This window comes from Oncorhynchus masou, chromosome 9 (assembly GCF_036934945.1).
Source record: "Oncorhynchus masou masou isolate Uvic2021 chromosome 9, UVic_Omas_1.1, whole genome shotgun sequence".
NCBI classification, from domain to species: domain Eukaryota; kingdom Metazoa; phylum Chordata; class Actinopteri; order Salmoniformes; family Salmonidae; genus Oncorhynchus; species Oncorhynchus masou.
Genome location: NC_088220.1, coordinates 29,259,092 through 29,285,390, shown reverse-complemented (window position 1 = coordinate 29,285,390; position 26,299 = coordinate 29,259,092). Strand labels below are relative to the sequence as shown.

General features: G+C 42.9%; 1 protein-coding gene across 1 annotated transcript; it reads right to left on the bottom strand.

The window, feature by feature from the left end:
• Positions 1 to 308: 308 nt before the first annotated feature.
• Positions 309 to 25,964, bottom strand: LOC135545795 (protein phosphatase Slingshot homolog 3-like). Its single transcript, XM_064973681.1, has 18 exons — positions 25,755 to 25,964; positions 25,040 to 25,209; positions 22,475 to 22,512; positions 22,060 to 22,246; positions 21,254 to 21,369; positions 21,039 to 21,107; positions 19,077 to 19,142; positions 16,873 to 17,055; positions 14,209 to 14,302; positions 13,701 to 13,829; positions 13,146 to 13,192; positions 12,870 to 13,016; positions 12,446 to 12,646; positions 10,449 to 10,611; positions 4,184 to 4,211; positions 3,555 to 3,856; positions 3,357 to 3,455; positions 309 to 3,271 (listed from the first exon to the last, which is right to left on the bottom strand). The coding sequence occupies exons 2-18, from the start codon at positions 25,085 to 25,087 to the stop codon at positions 3,077 to 3,079; spliced, it is 2,112 nt and encodes a 703-aa protein (XP_064829753.1). The 5' UTR covers positions 25,088 to 25,209; positions 25,755 to 25,964; the 3' UTR covers positions 309 to 3,076.
• Between the last annotated feature and the right edge of the window lie 335 nt (positions 25,965 to 26,299).

Here is a 26,299-nt window from a genome sequence, read left to right as displayed (position 1 = left end):
CTTGTTAATTGTTTACTCCATGTGTAACTCTGTGTTGTCTGTTCACACTGCTATGCTTTATCTTGGCCAGGTCGCAGTTGTAAATGAGAACTTGTTCTCAACTAGCCTACCTGGTTAAATAAAAAAAAAAAAAAAAAGGGGCCAAAAGTTTCCATTATACTAGTATTATGTAAATACCAAAAATAACTAAAGACTCTAAGTCAAGCCAACAAAATATCCCTTTTTTCCTGTTTGTTGTATTGTGTTGACAAGTACACAGAAAACATTGTATAATTCAATTTTAAAAAGGCAGACAACTGAACATGACATTGGTTACTCTTAAACATTTATTCACTCATACAGTATAGCTGTAAACAAATGTGCTGAAAACAGTGGGGGAGATAACACTTATCCAGAACAATGACAGATACAGGTCATTGATGGATTTGATTGCAGTACAGCAGAGGTCGGCTCAGGCAGTGTTAATGGGATGATGATGTGGTGGAAACTTGTTTCAATGATGAATATAAAAACACAGCCAGCTGAAGACTTAAAATAAAAATGGATCGATAAAGAAATCAGCATGAAGAACCATTCAGTTTAGCTGAGGAAAGTTCAGAAACTTTCACCATAATGCCAAAACTACCTTAAAAGTCCAAAATAGACACTAAAAACCGTAACCTGAACAAAATCATGCTAACATGCACGCTGGTCATGAAGACAAACCGTTAAAACAATATGAAAAAAAATCCACCAGCTTGGAGAAGTAGCAATATACCGTAGATATCATAAATACTTTAAATCAGGGTCTGTGTATTCGGGAAATAACTTGGTTATTTAGGTCCCACGTCCAAGGCACTCTTACAGCAAGGCTATATGTGGAAGGACAGTGAAATATTTTAAAAAGAAATAAAAACATCTCCAATAACTTAAAGGGATTTAACACCCAAGATTAAAAATAAAATAAGAGGGTACGAGTTTTCTAATGATCCTCAAATCTGTTGTCTTTAGATTAAAGCTTACATTCAATCAGTTCAAGCGTTAACTGGTGACAGCAGGAAACCGCTTAGCGGATGTTTTGGTGGTGTCGCAGGTGAGTGGAACTGTCAAATCAGTGAGCAGCTGGTCGATCATTAGAACAAAATCCGCTGCACTCACGGTAGAAGTTCAGAATGAGAACGTGAAGGCTACATAGAAATAATTACGCTCAAATTGAAAAGTCATTTAACAAAATAAATGAGGATTTCTAATCAGCATAATCAAGGTGTGGATTACATCTCACATTCCAGTGTCCCAACTTGTAAACAAGTCTGCATGGGTATTTTTCTTAATGCGACTGCATGCTGGGAGCCACTTGTGAATTTGACAGCTCTAACGAAGTTCCACCTCCAACACCGTCAAAACATTAGCTACGCGTCTGTCTGCTGAAGCAGATCTGATTGAATTGGGCCCTAAAACTCAAGGACAGAAAGTTCATTGGCACAGAGGAGCACAATTGGCAAACAGTCTGGTGCCCTTGGATTGGTCATGAATTGGTCCAGAATAATAACACAGCTTAAAACAGTCACTCAACATTACTATTTTGAAACCTCAGTGAGAAAATTCAAGTTTTGGATCATTGAGACAGCATGCCATTATCATAAACTCTAAAAAGATCTAGCTTGTATGTGCGTTTGTAAAAAAGAAAATCTATAAAATAAGGGCACTTAAAATACACAACCTGAACTGGCAGCCTCAAATTCAGAGAAGACAAATTAATTATTGCATAGAGGTCATAGGTCATGAGGAGAGAAGGAGGGCACACACTACACATGCGGTATGATAATGTACATACATTCCAACTTCAGTGACAGTAGGTAAGTCTAACCAGAAATACTAAGCTTTGTTTATACACATAATTATTGGTGTCGTAATACTGCAGTGACATAAAAAAAGTGAGCCATCACTACCAATGGAGTAAATGTGTTGGGGAACAGTTTGTGATACTTTAAAAGAACCTAAAATGAAATATTGTGCAAAAGGAATAACACTTAAATAATCAAATTATATACTGAGTGTACAAAACATTAGGAACACCTCTTTCCATGACAGACTGACTAGGTGAATCCAGGAGAAAGTTATGATCCCGTATTGATGTCACCACTTCAAATCAGTGTAGATGGGGACGAGACAGGTTAAAGAACGATTTTTAAGCTTTGAGACGAGGATTGTGTGTGTGCCATTCAGTAGGTGAAAACAAAACAAAATATTTAAGCGCATTTGAACGGTGTAATGTGCACCAGTTTGAGTGTGTCAAGAACTGCAACGCTGCTGGGTTTCACACACAGCTGTGGCGAGGATTGAAGTCAACATTTGCCAGCATCCCTGTGGAACGCTTGACAGCTTGTGTCCATGCCCCGATGAATGTTTTGTATACTCCGTGTACATGCTAGTTGGGAGTCTAAAGCCTTGTTCACATTGGCAGTTTGAAGTAACTAAAAGAAATGCATATACGATTCAAATCTGTTCTTTTTCCTGCAGTAGGAACAGACAAACATATTTCAAGCCACATTTCAAAACACCTTCGTAGGTGGTTTGAAATCAGGTACTAATCAGATTCCTGGCCATGCAACTTGTGTCTGAACGGTCAAATCGGATTTATTTGCCCGCAAATGTTTTTTTTAGACTTATTTGGCATATCTTGTTGTTTGCTAGCCACTGACAGTTTGACAAGAACATGGTAGCTAACAAGCTTGTTAATTGTTTACAAACAAATTAGTGAATCAGTCTACACCACTGCTCACACACACACCCATCAATGCTATGACAGCTAGTGTAGCCATGTAAGCAAATGACTGCTGTCTGAACAAACAAATCTGATTTGGTTACTTGTAACTTGCTGTTTGGACAGTCAGTATTCCAAAACAGAATTGAAAAACACTGATTTTAGCTTTTAAGGCTTGCAGTGTGAACAAGGCTTAAGTAGTATGATGTATATAAATATCTTTGGGTGATACTTTCATGTTTATAGCTCGAAAGAAGGCAGAACATTTCATCTCTTCCTATTAGTGTCTACTCTAGGCTTCTCTTTCTCCATCCATTCTCCCCTTGTCTCCCTCTACCGCCCTTCCATCGTCTCAGTATCTGCTTCCCTGGACTCAGGTTTACTTGGCCCCGCCCCTTCACATTTTCTGGGACCTGATAGGCTGCTTGGCTCAGGTGAACCGTCCACATGGGCCCTCTGATGCATGAGGCCCTTCCGCCCATGACTCCGCCTCCGCTGCCCTGGAGACCGCCGGTGACTGTTGGCAATCTACATCGCCGAATAATAAAAAGGTAAGAAAGGGTAAGAAAAATGGTTGCTTTCTTTTCTCTTTCACCTCTTCTCCTCCTCTTACCTGTTCATTCCTTAGGTCCTCATCATCCAGTTCGTTGATGGACTGCATGAGAGAGAAGAGGTTCATCCTGCCACTGCGACTGGGGCTCTGAGAGGACGCCTAGAGGGAGGATATTAAAGATGTTGGTTTTGGTTGGTTCAATGTAATATAAATGTTTGAGAAGGTTTTGTCATGTCACTTGTAAGAGAGGTTGCCTACCTTGTCACTGTCGTGTACAGTGATAAGGGGATTAGCTGCAGACGGTTCCGTGGGTGGGGCGGCCGGTTCCGTGAGTGGGGAGGCCAGTTCCGTGAGTGGGGAGGCCAGTTCCGTGAGTGGGGAGGCCAGTTCCGTGAGTGGGGAGGCCAGTTCCGTGAGTGGGGAGGCCAGTTCCGTGAGTGGGGAGGCCAGTTCCGTGAGTGGGGAGGCCAGTTCCGTGAGTGGGGAGGCCAGTTCCGTGAGTGGGGAGGCCAGTTCCGTGAGTGGGGAGGCCAGTTCCGTGAGTGGGGAGGCCAGTTCCGTGAGTGGGGAGGCCAGTTCCGTGAGTGGGGAGGCCAGTGAGTGGGGAGGCCAGTTCCGTGAGTGGGGAGGCCAGTTCCGTGAGTGGGGAGGCCAGTTCCGTGGTGGGGAGGCCAGTTCCGTGAGTGGGGAGGCCAGTTCCGTGAGTGGGGAGGCCAGTTCCGTGAGTGGGGAGGCCAGTTCCGTGAGTGGGGAGGCCAGTTCCGTGAGTGGGGAGGCCAGTTCCGTGAGTGGGGAGGCCAGTTCCGTGAGTGGGGAGGCCAGTTCCGTGAGTGGGGAGGCCAGTTCCGTGAGTGGGGAGGCCAGTTCCGTGAGTGAAGCGTCTGTCTCAACCTTGGGGGCAGGCTCTTCAAATACCTAGTCAAGACAGAGATTGAGAGAGAAGTCTTTTGATTGCACCTCAAAATACAAATAATCCAGATCTTGACAATATCATCCTAACTAGGGCTGTTACGGTGACGGAGTAACGCCCTTAATGAGGTCACCATTGCCCTTGATTCTAATCAATGTTGTGCTGCTATTTTTATTGACTTAGCCAAAGCTTTTGATATGGTAGACCAGTGGTTCCTAAAATTTGTATAGTCCCGTACCCTTTCAAACATTCAACCTCCAGCTGCGTTCCCCCTCTAGCACCAGGGTCAGCGCACTCTCAAATGTTTTTTTTGCCATCATTGTAAGCCTGCTCCACACACACAAACAATACATTTATTAAACATAAGAATGAGTGTGAGTTTGTCACTTCCCACGAGCCGGGTTGTGACAAAGAGCTCTTATAGGACCAGGGCGCTAATAATTGTGCTCTTTATTTAGCCATCTTACATATAAAACCTTATTTGTTCATCACAGGTTAATAAGAAGGGTGTGCTTGAAAGGATGCACAACTCTGCAATGTTGGTTTGTATTGGAGAGAGTCTCATTCTTAAATCATTTTCCACACACAGTATGTGCCTGTATTTAGTTGTTTTAATGCTAGTGAGGGCAGAGAAGCCAATCTCACATAAGTACGTGGTTGCATCAGTACTTGGCACGATGAAACTGAGCACAGCCCAATCCAGAAACCTGGCAGTGGCTTCTGATTCAATTTTCACAGAACTGCTTGCTGCAATTTTGATGAGGCTCTTTTGTTCAGGTATGGAGGCAGGGCATGAAAAGGATAACGAATCCAGTTTGTGTTGTCCATTTCGGGAAAGCACCTGCATAATTGTGCATCCAGCTCACTCAGGTGCATCGCTATATCACATTTGACATTGTCCGTAAGCTTAAGTTCATTTGCACACACAAAAAAACAAACGTACAATGATGGAAAGGCCCGTCTTGTCGTTTTTGTTAATTCAGACAGAAAAGAGATCCAACTTCTTAATCATAGCCTCAATTTTGTCCCGCACATTGAATATAGTTGGAGAGTCCCTGTAATCCTAGATTCAGATAACTCAGGTGGGAAAAACCCCACCCAGATAGGCCAGTCGTGTGAGAAACTCATCATGCAAGCAGTCAGACAAGTAAACAAAACTAAGCAAATCTCAAAGAAAACACACAAAAAAATCAATACTTTGTCCCTTGATAATGTGGGAGCAAGATGTACATATAGGGAGAAACATAATACTGTACCACAAGAGAAAGATACCAGAATGGCAAATGCACTCTAAGTGTAAAATGCATTGTCTATTGTATAGGACAGGAAACCAAATTAAGGCCATGAGAGCATAGGACAGCTGGACATACCAAGGTCAGAGGGACATACAAAGGAGGGGGTCAGCCAAATGACCAACTGAGGGACTATAGACATAGGGCATATATTTTTAGGACATGAAGAGAAGAGACACAGTCTACTAGTCCTAATAAGGACAAGCTAAACATAAGGGGCCCATAGGATAAGATGGGCATGTATTATTTTTGGGACATGAAGAGGTCCTGTCACCATTATAACTTGACTGAAAGCAGATATGGGCGTTATTGGGCGTGAACAAGCATGATGCACAGATTAGGATATGGTTGCAGATGGACTGAGGGAAATAACTTCATTTGCATGTGGGATGGACTCATATGTTGTATGTGTATAAATCAGAGCCAGTGCTCTGGAAAAGTGTGTGTTCCGTGGACCATCTAGGCTTCTGATATGTTTGTATTAAAAGCCTATATTGAATTCAAAAGTTCCTGTAAGTGTTATATTTTGTAATGATCCTCCACGACAATAACCAGCGCACTTCTGTATGTTGTAAAAGCGTTACGTGGTTGCTGCCCATATCATTGCATAATGCAGAATACATGTGTCCAGAGGCCTTGCTTTAACAAAGTTAACAATTTTCACTGTAGTGTCCAAAACGTCTATCAAGCTGTCAGGCATTCCCATGGCAGCAAGAGCCTCTCGGTGGATGCTGCAGTGTACCTAAGTGGCATTGGGAGCAACTGTTTGCACACTCGGTACCACTCCACAATGTCTCCCTGTCATGGCTTTTGTGCCATCAGTACAGATACCAACACATCTTGACCACCAAAGTCCATTTGATGCCACAAAGCTGCCCAGTACTTTAAAAATAACCTCTCATATTGTCCTGTTTTCCAGAAAAGGATGTCTTCCTTAATTGACCCCCCATAAATGTAAAGGACATATACCAGGAGCTGTACCAGGCCCGCCACATCTGTTGACTCATCCAGCTGTAACGCATATAATTCAATGGCTTGTATGTGAAGCAGTAATTGTTTAAAAACATCTCATGTGTTGTGAAACTGTGTTTGATGAAGGCATTGTCTGTATAGTTTTTTGGGCCTTTTCCCCCAGCATTGTCCCAGCCATATCCACAGCAACAGGACGAATGAAGTCCTCCACAATAGTATGGGGCTTGCCTGTCCTAGCCACTCAGTAGCTCACAATGTAAGTCGCTTCCAGCCTCTTCTTATTAAATGGCATCTGTTGCTTTTATACATCTTACTACTCAAAAGTAGTCATTATTCTCGCTCAAAAAACTCCCGTGGCTTATTTTGCAAATTGTCATGTTTCGTTTCTAAATGTCTGCCCAAGAGAGAAGGTTTCCCGCGAGAGAGTAACAGTTAATGTGATTGGATGTTATTTGACATTGTGTTAATTCGCTGAACACTAGATGGTTTAATTTTATTTTTGGCAGTGGAACGAGGCTACTCAGGCGAGTAGAAAAAAAAGAGAAACTAAACCAAAACGTATAGCCCCGTTGGAAAATATGAAATGTACTGTTTGAAAATGTGAAAAAAACAAACATTTTAATAATATATATATATATTTTAATTTGGCATACCCAACGGCATTCCCCAGTTTGGAGATACCTGCAGTAGACCTTTCCATTTTTGTGGGTCGGCTAAAGAGTATTGGTGTCTCGGAGGGGTCTTTGGCTTGGTTTGCCAACTACCTCTCTCAAAGAGTGCAGTGTTAAAGTCAGAACATCTGCCATCTCAGCCACTGCCTGTCACCAAGGGTGTGCCCCAAGGCTCAATCCTAGGCACCACGCTCTTCTCAATTTACATCAACAACATAGCTCAGGCAGTAGGAAGCCCTCTCATCCATTTTTTGCAGATTATAGTCTTATACTCAGCTGGCCCCTCCCCGGATTTGGTGTTAAACGCTCGACAACAAAGCTTTCTTAGTGTCCAACAAGCTTTTTCTGCCCTTAACCTTGTTCCGAACACCTCCAAAACAATGGTCATGTGGTTTGGTAAGAAGAATGCCCCTCTCCCCACAGGTGTGATTACTACCTCTGAGGGTATAGAACTTTAGGTACAAGTACTTGGGAGTATGGCTAGATGGCACTGTTCTTCTCTCAGCACATATCAAAGCTGCAGGCTAAATTCATATCTAGACTTGGTTTCCTCTATCGTAATCACTCTTTCCCCAGCTGCCAAACAAACCCTGATTCATATGACCAGCCTACCCATGCTAGATTATGGAGAAGTAATTTATAGATCGGGAGGTAAGGGTGCTCGAGCGGCTAGATGTTCTTTACCATTCGGCCATCAGATTTGCCACCGATGCTCCTTATAGGAAACAACACTCTATACTTCTCTGTAAACTGGTCATCTCTGTATACCCGTCACAAGACCCACTGGTTGATGCTCATTTATAAAACCCTCACCCCTCTCCAGCTGAGATATCTACTGCAGCCCTCATCCCCCACATACAACACCCGTTCTGCCAGTCACATTATGTTAAAGGTCCCCAAATCTCACACATTCCTGGGTCGCTCCTCTTTTCAGTTCGCTGCAGCTAGCGACTGGAACGACTTGCAACAAACACTCAATCTCTTCATTCAAAGACTCAATCATGAACACTTACTGACAGTTGTGGCTGCTTTGCGTGATGCATTGATGTCTAACTTCTTGCCCTTTGTGCTGTTGTCTGTGCCCAATAATGTTTGTACCATGTTTTGTGCTGCTGCCATGTTGCTACCATATTGTCGTTGTGTTGCTGCCATGCTGTTGTCGTCTTAAGTCTCTATGTAGTATTGTCGTCATGTGTGTTTCATCCTATATTTTTAATCCCAGCCCTCGTCCCAGCATGAAGCCTTTTGGTTGGCTGTCATTGTAAATAAGAATTTGTTCTTGACTAACTAGCCTAGTAAAATAAAAGGTTAAATAAAAAATGACCACAGTCAAATCCCACGTGACCATTAAGTCAAGGTAACGAGGCTCCAAAACAGTTGTCTATAAATGAAAGGCGCTGATGGGGTTTCGTAGGCTACTAATGATCGTTAGTCACTAATGGCCTGGTACTCTGCATTATATTTTCCCTCTAACCACTGACAAATGCAATCGAAAACCAAACATGTAATGATTATTCAAATTCAATCTGCAGAGGTTGCAATTAGATGTAGACCGATTAAATCGGAATGGCTGATTAATTAGGGACAATTTCAAATTTTCATAACAATTGGTAATCGACATTTTTGGACACCGATTATGGCCAATTACATTGCAATCCATGAGGAGACGTGGCAGGCTGAATACCTGTTACAGGAGTGCAGCAAGGAGCCAAGGTAAGATGCTAGCTAGCATTAAAAACATATCTTATAAAAAACAATCAATCTTAACATAATCACTAGTTAACTACACATGGTTGATGATATTACTAGTTTATCTAACTTGTTCTGCATTGCATTTAATCGATACGATGCATGTTAATTTATCGAATCACAGCCGTCGTAGCCAAACGGGTGATGATTCAACAAGCGCATTCGGGAAAAAAAAGCACTGTTTTTGCACCAATGTGTACCTAACCATAAACATCAATGCCTTTCTTAAAATCAATACCCAAGTAAATATTTTTAAACCTGCACATTTAGTTAATATTGCCTGCTAACATGAATTTCATTTAACAAGGGAAATTGTGTCACTTCTCGTGTTCTGTGCAAGCAGAGTCAGGGAATATGCAGCAGTTTGGGCAGCCTGGCTCGTTGAACTGTGTGAAGACCATTTCTTCCGAACAAAGACCATAATTAAGTTGCCAGAATTGTACATAATTATGACATAACATTGAAGGTGGTGCAATGTAACAGCAATATTTAGACTTAGGGATGCCACACATTAGATAAAATAGAGAACAGTTCTGTATTTCACTGAAAGAATAAACGTTTTGTTTTCGAAATGATAGTTTCCGGATTTGACCATATTAATGACCTAAGGCTCGTATTTCTGTGTGTTATTATATTATAGTTAAGTCTATGATTTGACAGAGCAGTCTGACTGAGCGATGGTAGGCAGCAGCAGGCTCGTATTTCTGTGTTATTATATTATAGTTAAGTCTATGATTTGATAGAGCAGTCTGACATAGAGGTAAAAACCTGTGTTTCTGCTTTGTCATTATGGGTTATTGTGTGTAGATTTGATGAGATAAAAAAACAAACTAACCCATTTTAGAATAAGGCTGTAATGTAACAAAATGTGGAAAAAGTCCAGGGATCTGAATACTTTCCGAACACACTGCATTTGTTACAGCCCTAATATTTAAAGACAATATGAAAATAGAATAGTCTGATGGGTGAGACTATTATCACTTGTGAATGAGAGACTAATAGCGTGTGCAGTCTGGGCTAGAAACGGAGCTGTTTCACATGATAGCTTTTTCCTCTGAACACAGAACAGCCGCTTCATGTCTGCACTCCCTTGGCAATCGTATGAGAAAAATATGTATTTTATTCAGCTATGTCCACATAGTCTTCTTAATATAAAATAATGTCACGGGAATTAAGCATATCTTGTCTGCTAAATGAACAGCCTTGGCTGCCATTGGCAAGGCGCATAGCCAGACAACATACAGTAGACCAACTCAGAATATGAAATTCTATTATTCTGAAATACATTTTCTTCATATTATAATGTTTCTTAAGACCTGCCTAAAATAATGGATTTACTGTGATGGTGTATATTAAATGGATTTATTAGACTTTAAAAAATTTGATGTTCTAAAGGCGAACATCAGCGGTTGGTAAACTTTGGAGATGCTTAACGTGTCTATGTTAATTAGAGGTCAATTACCATGAGACCGGCAATCATTCACATGACAGTTACTGACTGACAAAATGGAATGATCACCACAGCACTAATCCTAACCATAAACATTGTGTAACTTACCTCTTTATCTGCCTCATCAACTTCATCCGGACTCTCTGTCTCTTCTTCATCCTCCTCGTCACTCTCCTCCTCCTCTTCTTCTTCTTCGTTGCTGTGTGAAGCGGCAGACCTCTTTCTCTTCTCTCGCGACATCCGCCTCCAGAGAGCACTGTGGCGCTGCTGACTGGATGGTACAGTGAACATACAGGTGATGTCGACGATATCATAACCACCACCGATAAGAGACATTACTGTGCAGCCGTATTCATCGACATGGCCAAGGCTTTCGACTCTGTCAATCACAACATTATTATCGGCAGACTCAACAGCCTTGGTTTCTCAAATGACTGCCTCGCCTGGTTCACCAACTACTTCTCTGATATCGTTCAGTGTGCCAAATCGGAGGGCCTGTTGTCCGGACCTCTGGCAGTCTCTATGGGCGTGCCACAGGGTTCAATTCTCAGGCTGACTCTTCTCTGTATACATCAATGATGTCACTCTTGCTACTAGTGATTCTCTGATCCACCTCTATGCAGATGACACCATTCTGTATACTTCAGGCCCTTCTTTGGACACTTAACTAACCTCCAGACGAGCTTCAATGCCATACAACTCTCCTTCCATGGCCTCCAACTGCTCTTAAACGCATGCTCTTCAACCGATAACTGCCCGCACCTGCCCGCCCAGCCAGCATCACTGCTCTGAACGGTTCTGACTTAGAATATGTGGAAACTACAAATACCTAGGCGTTATTTATTTTTTATTTAACCTTTATTTAACCAGGTAGCCAAGTTGAGAACAAGTTCTCATTTACAATTGCGACCTGGCCAAGATAAAGCAAAGCAGTTCAACACATACAACGACACAGAGTTACACATGGAGTAAAACAAACATACAGTCAATAATACAGTATAAACAAGTCTATATACGATGTGAGCAAATGAGGTGAGATAAGGGAGGTAAAGGCAAAAAAAGGCCATGGTGGCACAGTAAATACAATATAGCAAGTAAAACACTGGAATGGTAGATTTGCAATGGAAGAATGTGCAAAGTAGAAATAAAAATAATGGGGTGCAAAGGAGCAAAATAAATAAATAAATTAAATACAGTAGGGAAAGAGGTAGTTGTTTGGGCTAAAATATAGGTGGGCTATGTACAGGTGCAGTAATCTGTGAGCTGCTCTGACAGTTGGTGCTTAAAGTGTTTCCAGTTTCAGTGCTTTTTGTAGTTCGTTCCAGTCATTGGCAGCAGAGAACTGGAATTTGACACCAAAGCCCCCATATACTACCCACCACCATGACCTGTACACTCTCGTTGGCTGGCCCTCGCTTCATATTTGTCACCAAACACACTGGCTCCAGGTCATCTATAAGTTTTTGCTAGGTAAAGCCCCATCTTATCTCAGCTCACTGGTCACCATAGCAACACCCACCCGTAGCATGTGCTCCTGCAGGTATCTCTCACTGGTCACCCCCAAAGCCAAGTCCTACTTTGGCCACCTTTCCTTCCAGTTCTCTACTGCCAATGACTGGAACAAACTGCAAAAATTACTGAAGCTGGAGACCCATATCTCCCTCGCTAGTTTTAAGCACCAGCTGTCAGAGCAGCTCACAGATCATGGCACCTGTACATAGCCCATCTGTAAATAGCCCATCCAACTACCTCATCCCCATACTGTACTTATTTATCTTTCTCCTTTGCACATTAATCTTCTGCACATCTACTATTCCAGTGTTTAATTGCTTTATTGCAATTACTTCGCCACCATGGCCTATTTATTGCCTTACCTCCCTTATCTTACCTCATTTACACACTGTATATAGACTTATTTTTTCTACTGCATGTTTGATTATTCCATGTGTTGTTGTATGTGTCAATCTGCTGTGCCTTATCTTGGCCTGGTCACAGTTGTAAATGAGAACTTGTTCTCAACTAGCCTACCGGATTAAATAAAGGTGAAATAAAAACTAAAAATGTCACACACACAAACCAAACACACGATAAATGAATATGCTGACCTGGCGTTAAGGATGCCGCTGTAGGTGTGGAGTTGCTTCATGAAGCCGACGTTGGGCTGGACGATGGGCCTGCGGTCCCTGACGTAGGACAGAGCCACCTCCAGGGGCCAGCGCTGCTGCTTCATGGCGTAAGCCACCACTGTGGACCCAGAGCGAGACACGCCCATCTTACAATGCACCAGCACCGCCTTGCCACTCTGCCTGTATAGAGGGAGAGAGGTGTTGTGTCATCATTGTGCGACTACGATGGAGTGTCATAATTTGTGAGACTGTCGCTGGTTTATCCTGGGGGGCACAACGTTACAAAACATTCAAACAGTAAAAAAATATTTATAGAAAAAAACAAATCTATGTCAAAGCCATATTGTTACATTACAATGCAGGGAGAATGTATAGGAGCGAGAGAGGAGGAGGGTGGGACTACCTGGCTGTGTTGATGAAGGTGTATGTGTCTTTCCAGTGGGACAGCAGGTCTGTAGCCTCCACGTCGTACACCCTGATGTTCATGTAGCTGAAGGACTCTGGGAAGAAGTTATCGATCTCCCGCGTAATGTTCAGGATGTATCCCACACTGAAACATCGGCAGAAACTTAGTTACCCAGCAACCACACAACACTTTGGCTTGCTCGTTTGCACACACACTTTATACAAGTCAATAACAAGAGCTCACGCAAACCAACACAGTAAATGAAAGGTTTACTTGTTTTTCTGTAGCTCCTCAAAGTTGGCAGCATTCCACTCAGACCCCTAAAAGAGAGAGAGACAGAGCCTTATTCACAGAAGACGAGAGGACACTAGAGGGCCAGAGCTTTACATTCAACAACTGTAAACACTAGGCTCTGAAAAGGGAAGTTCGAGTCATGTGACATACTCTTGGTTGCAGCACACTTCCCCTGTGGCTCAGTTGATAGAGCATTGCGCATACAATGCCAGGGTTGTAGGTTTGATTCTCACAGGGGGACCAGTACCAAAATGTATGAACTGTATGCACTCACTACTGGAAGTCACTCTGTATAATAGCATCTGCTAAATGACTCAAATGTAAACATTTAAAAATGTACTTCCTGTCATGATCAGCCCTGAGGAGATTTCTTTACAACTTAACTGGTCCAGTGTCATATACTCTTTTCAACCTCCTCATGATTAAGGTTAGGGGCTACTGCTGAGTGGCATCTGATTCCAGAGCTGTGGTTATGGGCTACTGCCGAGTGGCATAAGCCAAAAGTCAAAAGTGACAGAGTCAGATGGGACTCACCAGGAACAAATAGTCAAATATTTTGGAGGGTTTGTCCATCTGCGCCATGGTGACCATCATTTCATTGTCGATGTATTCCTTGTAATTCTTCATATCCATGCCTATCCTGGCCTCCAGGGCACTGCGGACCTGGGGAAGGAGACAGGAAGAGGATGGCCAACTGATCAACAGCACAACACCATGTTTGCTCCTTCTGAGAATTCAATCCATCCACAAGGTTATAAGGGGCTGTTGAGCTCTGGTTGTGACTTGGCTGGTTCAAATGGCTTGTGTTACAAGTGAGGTGTCATAGAGCCGGACACACGACTCTTCAAGTCATTAATTTAGATCACAGACTGTAGACAGACTGCCTCTATATTACCAGACAATTTATTTACTTCTACTTGTATTTCAGACAGCTATGTCAGCCATTGTTGGTCCGTGACCTTGACAATTATTGGTCTTCTTGCATACTTTGGGGCTTGTTCCAATATATAACATCCCATTGTTTTGTCCTTCTCTGTGGTACCTGTTTGGAGGTGATGTTCTCCAGGTCCTCTGTTCTCATGATGTCTCGGAGTTCCTCTTTGATCTGCCTCTCCACAGACACCCTCTCCGTCGAGCTGTGCAGAGACAGAGTTTCACTACCCACTTCCCTTTACACAGTTCACCAACACACAAACGCACAGACAGAATAAAACTGTCTATCCAGGATGGACATTTTACTTTGGCATCACTTTCAATTAAAATAATCACATACATTCTCACATCATACACATTTAAACCAGTAAGTCCATCATGTTGTACACTGAGGACATTAATACATTCACTCACAACCAACCGCTGTCCCAACTCTGCACTGGATAGATAAGTACATATACCGATACAATTTACTTTGCATTTAGTATTCCAACAGCACAAGGAACTAATTAATGTTTGAACACGTTCTTCGTGGCCATTCTGAAGTGCCAGACAGAGTGAAGCCTCTCAAACTGAGGGTGTAGAGGGTGGGAGGGGTCGCCGACGACAGCCGGTGCCTTCTTTTTGGTTGCCTTGTGGAACAGAATGCTCAAATGTGCTTGTGATTGACCAATTACTTTGCTGGCTGTGTTCACTATTCTGGTCAATTTGCTTTTGCTCCTCACGCTCAGATTACCAGGCGGTCATATTGAACGTGCGGATGCACCAAACTGCTGTACACTCTCTCCAGAACATCCTGGCTGACCCCAAACCCCTTTAATTTCCTGATTAAGAACAGGCGTTACCTTGCTTTAAAAAAATAAAAAATAAGAGTTCTACCAGAGCCATGTCATCCTCATACTTGAAAAGGCTCACATTGCTTCCTTGGATCTTCAGCTCATTAGTGTAGATAGAGAACAGTGAAAGGACACACCCCTGGGGCACCCCTGTGTTCAGGGTCAGTTCAACAGCGGGGGCCCTGTTCATGAGGACCCGCTGTAGGCGGTCAGTTAAAAAGTCCTTGATCCAACCTGCGAGGCCTCCGTTGACATTCAGGTCCAGTAGTCATTTCAGCAGTGTGTATTTGCATTGTATTAAAAGCTGAACTAAAATCAAAAAATTAAATGTGATTTTGCATGTTGAAGGTTACTAGCCACCATGTTCACCAAGGTCAGGGTAGCATTCTCAGTCCCCCTCTGTGCCTTATAGGCAAACTGTAACAGGTCCAGTTGATCTGCTATGGAAAGGTTAAGGTGCTTACTAACAACCCTTTCCATACATTTGTCCAAAAGTGGTGTGAGGGCAACAGGTCAAAAGTCATTTGGCCCCTGACTTCTTAGGCACCGGTACAATGGTCAACACCTTCCAGGATTTTGGCACTGTACAGGTGCTCATTAGGAGTTGAAACAGTCCTGGGAGCACTCCCTTGAGCCGGTTGGCGCACACCTACAGTACTTTGCCCCATGGTCCGTCTGGGCCCTGTGCTTTGTGTGGCTTAATATTTAACAAGCACGAGGCCACCTCATTCTCTTATCTGGACAGGAGAGGATTTGGGGATACTAGCACATATTTGTTTACATTTGTCTTTAACAAAACCAGTTTAGGTTGTTTACAAAGGATGAACAGTCTGCCATATTATTGTTCTCAATTTTCTTCCCATCATTGCATTAAGTCCTTCCCATGCTTGTCTTGCCTGTACAGAACCGCTGCTCCACTTTATCCTAGGTCCAGGCACAGACCAGAATAATGGTCATTTGTCCAAACTCGCGTGGTAGATAGAATGTTCCCGATGGGTGCCTGGTGCACACTTGTCCAATCACATTACACAGCGTGACCCAAGTATTATCTACACAGACATTTGTGACGTTTTGTCTCGATCTGCTCTATAGACGGTGTATCCATCAATGTTCACATTTAACTAGGCAAGTCAGGTAAAGACAAATTCTTATTTACAATGACGGCCTGCACCGGTCAAACCCGGACGACGCTGTGCCAAAGGTGCGCCGCCCTATGGGACTCCCAATCACGACCGGTCGTGATACAGCCTGGTCCTGCTTGAGCCACGTTTCTGTAAAGTCCTCTTCAAACGTAGCCCTTGCCGCTAACTCATCCAGTTTGTTTTTTAATGACCGCACATTTCACAGGGCTCAAGAGGTGGTGTCAGGAACAGGGAGCAGGTGTCGGCTTCCCCTCCTCCGTACTCTGTTCCTGATACCACCTCTTGAGCCTTACTTCGTCTTAGTTCCCTTTTGACTTTGTAGAACTATCATCGGGCAAGGTAATGCTGTTTGAGTTTGAGCTTTCTCGAGAGCGGGTGACGGCTTCCCCGCCTCCATACTGTGTTCCCGATTCCACCTCTTGAGCCTCGGCTCTTAGCTCCCCTTTTTGACTTTGTAGAACAGCCAAGGCAATGCTGTTTTGGAGTGTGAGCATAAACTAATGAGAGTACGTGATGGTGGATGATTTACTCACGAAATCTCTACAACCTCCTGTAGTGATTGTGGAGTTTTCCGCATATTACAGCGATGAGGACTAAGGTCGTCACAGAGGCCAAGAACAATACACTGTTAAATTTGCGACGCACTTAGATGTCGATAAAACGAAACAAAAATGTAACGATATAACTATAAAAACAAACAATATAAACAAACAATTCATGCAGGTGAGCTCAGGGTCAGGCAACATTGCCGCACCCCCTAGGGTGTCAAAAATAAATAGAGACACGTGCACACACCTCTGTCCGGCGCTGTCCCTCCTGATTGACTCCAGGCCTGTCATAGCGCCCCACTCGTTTAGACAGAGGCGGTTAGACTCCACATGCCCATAGTAGTGTTGGGCCCAGTCCAGCCCACAGCCTGGAATCACTGCACCCTTCACCGCCCGCTCACAGCAGCCATGCAGCGCCTGCAGCACAGACCTGGGGACAGCGACAGACACATGAGGCGCAGAGGTGGGCAATTCCAGTCCTTGAGGGCCTGATTGTCGTCACAATTTTGCCCCAGCTAACACACCTGACTCCAATAATCACCTAATCACGATCTTCAGTTTAGAATGCAATTTCATTAATCAGCTGTGTTGGCTGGGGATGGAGAAAAAGTGCACAATTGTCATACTTGAGTAAAAGTTAAGATATCTTAATAGAAAATGACTCAAGTAAAAGTCACCCAGTAAAATACTACTTGAGTAAAAGTCTAAAAGTATTTGGTTTCAAGTATACTTAAGTATCAAATGTAAATGTAATTGCTAAAATGTACTTAAGTATCAAAAGTAGGCCTCCTGAATGGCACAGCGGTCTAAGGCACTGCATCGCTGCGCTAGAGGTGTCACTACAGATCCGGATTCGATCACGGTCTGTGTCACAGCCGGCCGCAACCCGGAGATCCATGAGGTGGTACAAAATTGTCCCAGCGTTGTCCGGGTTAGGGGAGGGTTTGGCCACTCTAGCAACTCTTGTGGCGGGCCGGACACATGCACGCTGACACGGTCACCAGTTTTTACGGTGTTTCCTCCGATGATGGGACAAGACTAAGTACCAATTGGATATCACAAAACTGGGGAGAAAAATTGGCATCAGACGGCACAATTTTCTTTCTTTTTTTACCGATAGCTTGGGGCACACTCCAACACTCAGACATCATTTACAAACAAAGCATGTGTTTAGTGAGTCTGCCAGATCAGAGGGTGTTGATTAAGTGTGTGAATTAGACAACTTTTCTGTCCTGCTAACCATTCAAAATGTAACAAGTACTTTTGAGTATCATGGAAAATGTTTGGAGTAAAAAAATTCAGAATTTTCTTTTGGAATGTAGTTCAGTAAAAATATAAAAGTACAGTTGATGGGAAAATTATGATTAAATGACTGAACAAATCATTTTAAATAAGAATTGTAACTAAGTAAAATTATACTCTGTTTTATTATATCTGATTAACAATATGAGTTCTTAAGAAGGGATTGTGTGACACGGACAAGGAGTAATTAAAGTTAATGAACACCATTCCAACTAGGAAGAAACAAATGGGTTGGGGACTGTGTAAACACACAAGGTCGTTAGCCTATGGTTGACCCTACAGAAACTTAGCTCTGGAGTTTTTAGATAAGACAGTGAGTGCATTCCTAAGTTTTCTATTAATTAGAACTGTCAGTTCAGTGGTGATCGATAATGTTGAGGGGTCAAAAGTTATCTGGGAGGGTGTTAGTAAGTTAGAATTAACTTTTCACCTCACTTTGTCCCGGTCGAGAGGAGGGGATTCTGTTAAAGCAATGAAATGACTTCATGATCTGTATATAAACTGTTGTTCGTGGTTAAGTGGGAGCACGCTCCGAGAATAAATTCTATTACCTATTATTGAAAGACTGGTCTGCGTCTATTTTATGCAAACAAGAAATCTTAGAAATTCTCATAAAATAGATTAAGGGCTTTCAATTGATGAAAGCACATTGGCATAATTAAATTACATTAACAACAGTTACCCAAAAAAACTACTTAAGTTGAACTTTCAAGTATTTTTACTTAAGTACTTTACATCACTGAAAATGTGTGATACCAATAAGGCCCTCGATGACTGGAGTTGCCCACCCCTGCAGGATCTACACAGGGGAAGAGGCAAAGCCATGACAGGTGAAAGCGTAGAGGTTCTAGGTCATTCTATTACTGTACCGAAAAAGAATACTGTGTGTGTGTTTACTTTATGGAAACAGAATTAAAAAGTCTGTATGGAAACAGGCTTGAATAAAAACCTACCACATGGTCTGGATGGAAACAGGCTTGAATAAAACCCACCACATGGTCTGGATGGAAACAGGCTTGAATAAAAACCTACCACATGGTCTGGATGGAAACAGGCTTGAATAAAACCCACCACATGGTCTGGATGGAAACAGGCTTGAATAAAACCCACCACATGGTCTGGATGGAAACAGGCTTGAATAAAACCTACCACATGGTCTGGATGGAAACAGGCTTGAAGATTCTTGTCTCTTCTGCTGACGTGACACTGAACCCACTGAGGAGGGAGATTGAGAGAGAATGTGTGCAAGACAGATGGATGGTGTGAGAATGAGAACACCGTTAACTGTGTGAGCCTGCTGATGGCAGAAAACCGGTCTGTGTGTGAGTGTCAGATCAAAGACAGTCTGTATCAAACAGACACAGCATGTGAGCCCTATTACTAGGCTTGGCCGTATACCATTTAATGGGCTATTTCAAAATACAGCCGGTATAATTTTCAATACCGATTTTAAAAAATAAAGTTGAGTACAACAATAAGAAGTCTAAGATATGTCAAATAAATTTTATCCAGTTCAGGGCTCCAGCTATGCATTTGGTTTGCTAACTTGCTAGCTAAGTGTCTAGATGTCAAGATCAAGTTTCTTGGTTACAGCAGAGACATTAAATTCCCTCTTGGATAAAGATCCCTGTCGCCTAAATTGTGTTGAGAGTCAAATATGTGTCATTATTATTATAAATGTACTAATTAGCGCCCCTTGTACACACTTATGGTAATACCGTATACCCAAGTATAGTACAGAAACGGTATGAAATTCTGGATAGAGCCCAACCCTACATATTATTTCTACATTACAACTACACAGAACAGGCAGGGCTACGAAATCAAAACTCTAACGCTGTTTGGGAGGGGGGGGGGTTATTTAGCTCCAGATCTGAATATGTCCTCAAAAGCTCTTTCATACTCCTAGTTAAGATCAGAGGTGGAGTAATCTGATCCTAGATCTGTGGTAAAAGGAAACTTCTTGCTTGAGCCGACACTCCTGCACACTCAGGTTAATGAGCAACACAATCCTGACCACATCCCAGAACAGCCAAAAGCACTATATAAACTTCACAGTCAACACATTGTTACTAAACCTTTATAAAGTACTTACAGTGCATTTGGAAATTATTCAAAGCCAATGACTTTTACAACATTTTGTTACGTTACAGCCTTATTCTAAATTGGATTAAATAAAACATTTTCCTTATCAATCTACACACAATACCCCTTAATGACAAAGCGAAAACAGGTTTAGACATTTTTGCAAATTTATTACAAATTTAAAACCTTATTTACATAAGTATTCAGACCCTTTGCTATAAGACTCAAAATTGAGCTCAGGTGCATCCTGTTCCCATTGATCATCCTTGAGCGCAGGGTCACCTTCCAACAGGGCAACAACCCTAAGCACACAGCCAAGACAACACAGGAGTGGCTTCGGGACAAGTCTCTGAATGTCCTTGAGCGGCCCAGCCAGAGCCCGGACATGAACCCGATCGAACTTCTCTGGAGACCTGAAAATAACTGTCCAGCGACGCTTCCCATCCAACCTGACAGAGCTTGAAAGGATCTGCAGAGAATGAGAGAAACTCCCCAAATACAGGTGTGCCAAGCTTGTAGTGTCATACCCAAGAAGATAAATAGCTGCCAAAGGTGCCTCAACAAAGTGCTGAGGAAAGGGTCTGAAATCTTATGCAAATGTGATATTTCCTTTTTTTTGGCAAACATTTCCAAAACCTATTTTTGCTTTGTCATTATGGGGTATTGTGTGTAGATTGATGAGAATTTTATTTAATACATTTTAGAACAAGGCTGTAACGTAACAAAACGCGGAAAAAGTCAAGGGGTCTGAATACTTTCCGAATACACTGTATGTGATGAATGCAGATGTTAAAAGTGTCGACATAAGGGGTGACAGTGACAGAAACAGATGTAATTCAGGTACATAAACAGAGAGAGATTACTCATTGGTATTATTATGTCTGTCCAGCCTCCAAGATGCCAGGCCAACCGTGGAACAGGCTCAGCTAGCCATTTCCTAGTTTCCTCATTTGGCTCCTGCACTCAGGAAATCCATCCATTTTTCACTCTGTTTCTAATGGCAGTAGGTTTTCTCCTACTTCTTACCCATCTCCGTCCAGGTACACTTGTGTGGCACTCCATATGGGCACAACCATACCGATAGTACACTGATCACTGAAACACACAGAGACAGACTGTTTTCATCCCTCGGTTTTGGCAACATATACTAGATTTATTTTAACACACGTTGTTCTCTCTCTAGTCTAGACCCATCTGATGTATCCATGGAAACATGTTAATGGTTACAGCATGGAACACACCTGTCTGTGTCGGGGAAGTCCATGCCCAGGAGAATGCTCTCCTGTTTGTTACCGAGGGTGGAGACCACGATCAGATACCTCACTCTGACTGGACTCACTGACTCCAACCTCACCGCCTGCAAGAACAGGGGGAGGTAAGAGGGAGGTAGGAGAAGAGTGGGAGGGGGAGGTAGGAAGTAGAGAGGGAGGTAAAAAGGAGAGGGAAGAACAGTGAGATAAGCGAACGGTTAAGCATAATAAGGGGTGAGAGAGAGGTAAAGGGCATTTATGAATGTGTAGGTGGATGTTACTAGTGGATGAGTGCCAGTCTGTGTGTGCCATCACGCCAACTCCTTGTTATGCCAAACATGTTTGGGCTTGACAACAAGCAATGGAGTTGGCAAGAGCACCAACAGATCTGGGACCAGATCTATGATGTTACATGTTGGTGGCGTATGGGGTGAGATACCATCCCTGCTATAATGTAAGGAGCTTTGAGACCTAGTGAAAAGCATTACATGAATGTGACCCGTTAGTAGATGCTTTTAACATGACATTACTCAGTGCATCGCGCCTGTTATTGTCATGCAATTGTAAAAGAGGTGGTTTGGTGAAGCATGTTAACAGTGATGAGTAACCCTGGCTGATGAGAGAGCTGAAGACTTGCATTATCCCCATAAGCTGATGCCCAGGCATTATCTAAGCACTAGCACATTGTTGTGGTATGTAGACTACAGATGACCCAAGTTTAAACCGTCACACAATGTCGGTCCTATCCATTGTATGCTTATTCTATCGGTGGTCATGTGACATCTGATGGGTCTCACCAGTTTGATAGTGTCCTCTGGTCTTAGTAATGACACCATGGCATGCAGATGTCTGTGCTGTGTGTCTGAAGCTCCACCCCCCAGCTTCAGGGGTGAAGGAAAGTGATTGGGTGATGTCTCTTCATGAGGCTCCTCCCTCTCTCCTTCCAAGAGAAGGACGGCCCCTTTGACAAGAGCAAAGCTCTCCCTGTTATGGGGGATTTAATTATTATTCCTGTATTATGAATTACTGTGCAAATGTATATTATGTTATTGTGCAGGAATGGTTGTAAAAATATATATATTTATATATTAAAAACATTTTCTCTGCAAGTTCAAATGTTCACAACATACACATCACAACTGTAGTTATTTTATCCAAACTACAGAAACATTTAATTCACAACCAAAGGTCCAACAACAACAAAAAGCATACCTTTTCTGAAGTCTCCCTCTTCTTGGAATGCTTTCATCCTTCAAGAAATTATTTGAAAGATGATTAATTCACTAAACCTTTAGCCAGTGCCAGTCCGTTTGGGCTATCATGCAAACTCCCTGTCAATCATTGCCATGCCAAACTTCACTTGACAATGACCACAATGGAGTTGGCAAGAACACAAACACATCCGGGACCAGGCTATAAACTCTTCACTGTGAAAATCTACAATCTGATAAATATGTCATCTTTTGTTACACGACGAAGTCTGCTGATTACAGAGTGACAAACCTCTTTAATTATAGAGTCATTCCGTTGATTACAGGAGAAATCTAAAGTGGCGTGTCCTGAAAGAATGAGCAGGATCACTTGTAAAATGTGCAGCTACAAAGATAAGAGGCAGAGGAAACAACTACGGAAGTTAAAGACCGAGGGACACAGAGAAAGGAGGGAGACGGGGATAAGAAACAGAGGAATAGAAAAGACAAAACAGAGAGGGGGGGGAAGAGTAAGAACAGAATGCATGAGGGAGTGGGGTTTAGCAGTGTGAGTGAGTGAAACGTGAGACAGTAACATTACCTGTTATGCAACTGACATGTCTAGACAGACACAACAAAAAGAGTAGATGGGTGCTGGAGACAAGGAGGACAGGAGAGGAGCGTTGTGGGTTTGAAAGGAGGAGAGAAGGAGAAAAAAATGAATTAACAGTAGTAGAGATTTAAGACTCAATGACAGTGGAATGCAGGGGGAGGGGGGGGGGGGAGTTATGTCCACCAGCCTGGGGGAGCTGGGAACAGAAAAGTGAAACTGGTGCCTGATGTATTGGCACACTCGTAACATACCAAAGAGGTCATTAACAGCGTTTAAATGAGCCTGTTAAAGTTGCTCTAAAATGTTTAAAGAGAAGTGAAAGAGAAATACAGAAAGAGTGAGGGGAGAAATGATAAGGACATTAGGAGGATGAGTGTTATCATTTGGAACACTGTCTGTGTGGTGGTATCAAGGGTTAGGCAGCAGGAGTAGATTTGACTACTGTAGTCAGGATACAAATAAGGATACACTGTGACATAATGTACCTTGACTGTAATCACACCTGATTCCAGTAGTCAACTATCACCAAGCCCTTCGCTAATTGAATCAGGTTTGCCAGTTCAGGGCAACGACACATATATGAAATGTTGGGTGGTCCACGAGGAGAGGGTTGGGAAGAACTGATATATGAAACACGAGGAGAGGGTTGGGAAGAACATATATGAAATGTTGGGTGGTCCACGAGGAGAGGGTTGGGAAGAACTGATATATGAAATGTTGGGTGGTCCACGAGGAGAGGGTTGGGAAGAACTGATATATGAAATGTTGGGTGGTCCACGAGGAGAGGGTTGGGAAGAACTGATATATGAAATGTTGGGTGGCCCACGAGGAGAGGGTTGGGAAGAACTGATATATGAAATGTTGGGTGGCCCACGAGGAGAGGGTTGGGAAGAACTGATATATGAAATGTTGGGTGGCCCACGAGGAGAGGGTTGGGAAGAACTGATATATGAAATGTTGGGTGGCCCACGAGGAGAGGGTTGGGAAGAACTGATATATGAAATGTTGGGTGGCCCCGAGGAGAGGGTTGGGAAGAACTGATATATGAAATGTTGGGTGGCCCAGGAGAGGGTTGGGAAGAACTGATATATGAAATGTTGGGTGGTCCACGAGGAGAGGGTTGGGAAGAACTGATATATGAAATGTTGGGTGGTCCACGAGGAGAGGGTTGGGAAGAACTGAAATATGAAATGTTGGGTGGTCCACGAGGAGAGGGTTGGGAAGAACTGGGAAGAACTGATATATGAAATGTTGGGTGGTCCACGAGGAGAGGGTTGGGAAGAACTGATATATGAAATGTTGGGTGGTCCACGAGGAGAGGGTTGGGAAGAACTGATATATGAAATGTTGGGTGGTCCACGAGGAGAGGGTTGGGAAGAACTGATATATGGCATGTTGTGCCCTCTAGTTATCTGCTTTATCGCTACATGGCCGATATTTTGAGGTGGGGGTGCTGACATTTGTCTGGGGGGTGCAGAGGAAATATTTTGTTGAGGCGTGGGGCACGGGGGTACGAAATATCTCTCCGTCTGCTGACGAGTAGTTTTGTCCGCTCATACAGGAGTAATAAAGGCCTAGAGCACTAATTTTGTGGAACAATATATGAAACAATTTTAAATAACATTTTTTTTTTTTTTTGTGATTTATCAGGGGGTGCTGAAGCACCCTCAGTATCCCTACTTCCAGAGGCTATGCCATCTTCTCTACCAGGGAGCATCAAAGATTCTTGACATCCACAGGGTACAATGCGGTGATGACATCAAGAATATAATAAATACATCAAGCAGGACACTGTACAGCTTCAGGAAATGATTGTTGTTCATTAAATCAAAGAAAATATATTCTGGATGAATAGGCAATAGCAGGCTTAGCCAGTGCATCAAATCGCACACTGTTATGATGTGAAGACAATGTCATGGAAAATAAAAAGTATAGTATTTCTACGTTGAGATGTGCGCGGGAAAGGGGACTCACCGGAGCCGTGGAGATGGACGGGGGCCGGTGCAGGGTCAGCAGAGCCATAGAAAAAACACGGCTCGGTTCGCAGGTTCTTCACAAGCGCCTTGCGAGACGCGGGCAGGGGGGGGGTTCCTCAAATATGTGGGAGGGTGAGCGTGGTGGGTGGCGAGGATGTAATCACAAATCTGGAACGTAGTTGGAGCGGATTATCAAATACCTGTTTCTAAAGATACAGTATGCTTTGCAGACAACCTAGATAGTGGAGGAGACGTAAATGGACAATTAAAACGTAACGTTATAGTTAGGCATCACATGGAAGATAGCCATTGTAGTGACATGCCAAGCATTCCTTCACAATGTCCACGTATGGTTATAAAATAATCGTGGGCTGTACTGCGCTCGAGTGCACATCACAAGCAAAAATCCCCCCCAAATCATTGTGTGTATATATAATATATATAGTAGTTACAATTAAACAATAGCTAGCTAACTAGTCGTGTGTGAAACATACCAACATTTGAGAAGCTAGAACATGGAGTTCATGTCATATGGAAGGCATCAATTGTTTGAGTTGACAGTGCTGTTGATCGACTACAAATCAACAAGCTGTGCTAGCTAACAAGCTAGTCAGGACGTAATTTACAGTCGATAGGCAACTGATCCATATGCTAGCTAGCTAAAAACAAGCGTAAAAGTGATGAGAACGATCGAGCAAGAGTTCCTCTATTACCTGCTTCCGACAAAATGCCTACTTATTTTGTATTTGGACGCTTCTCCCTCACACGCAGTCAGTTTCGATAGACAGCTATTTTTAATAATTCGCTTTGGGAAAAGTTGCTCCACTCTGATATCCAAATTAAAGGAGAGTTTACTATTTAATGGAACCAGGAAGAAACATATCGGCACGGAAAAGTAAACATGTCCTTACAAGGAGGGGCATGGAGGAATGGTTCTCTTAAAGGGGAAAGGACAAGATCTATTATTATAAAGAATATCCTAATCGATCTCAAAATGATGTTGTTTTACTTTTGTGAATTATCTGCATCAATCCGGTTATTCTGTTTTTTTTTCTAGTGTAGGCTACTTTCCAGAACCATATTAATTGTTGTATAACTGATGTATGCCTTTAGCACACTATATTGATACATTTATTTGGGGCGGCCTAGTGGTTGGGCCAGTAACCGAAAGGTTCCTGGATCGAATCCCCGAGTTGGCAAGTTAAAAATCTGTCCTTCTGCCGCTGAACAAGTCAGTTAAACCACTGATCCCCAGTAG

Excerpts from the sequence above, each read along its gene's own strand:
- LOC135545795 (XM_064973681.1), bottom strand. The coding sequence starts at position 25,087 with ATGGCTCTGCTGACCCTGCACCGGCCCCCGTCCATCTCCACGGCTCCG. Across the intron at positions 22,513-25,039 it reads CGTCCATCTCCACGGCTCCG|GATGAAAGCATTCCAAGAAG; the intron begins GTGAGTCCCCTT and ends AATTTCTTGAAG. Across the intron at positions 4,212-10,448 it reads TTGATGAGGCAGATAAAGAG|GTATTTGAAGAGCCTGCCCC; the intron begins GTAAGTTACACA and ends TGTCTTGACTAG.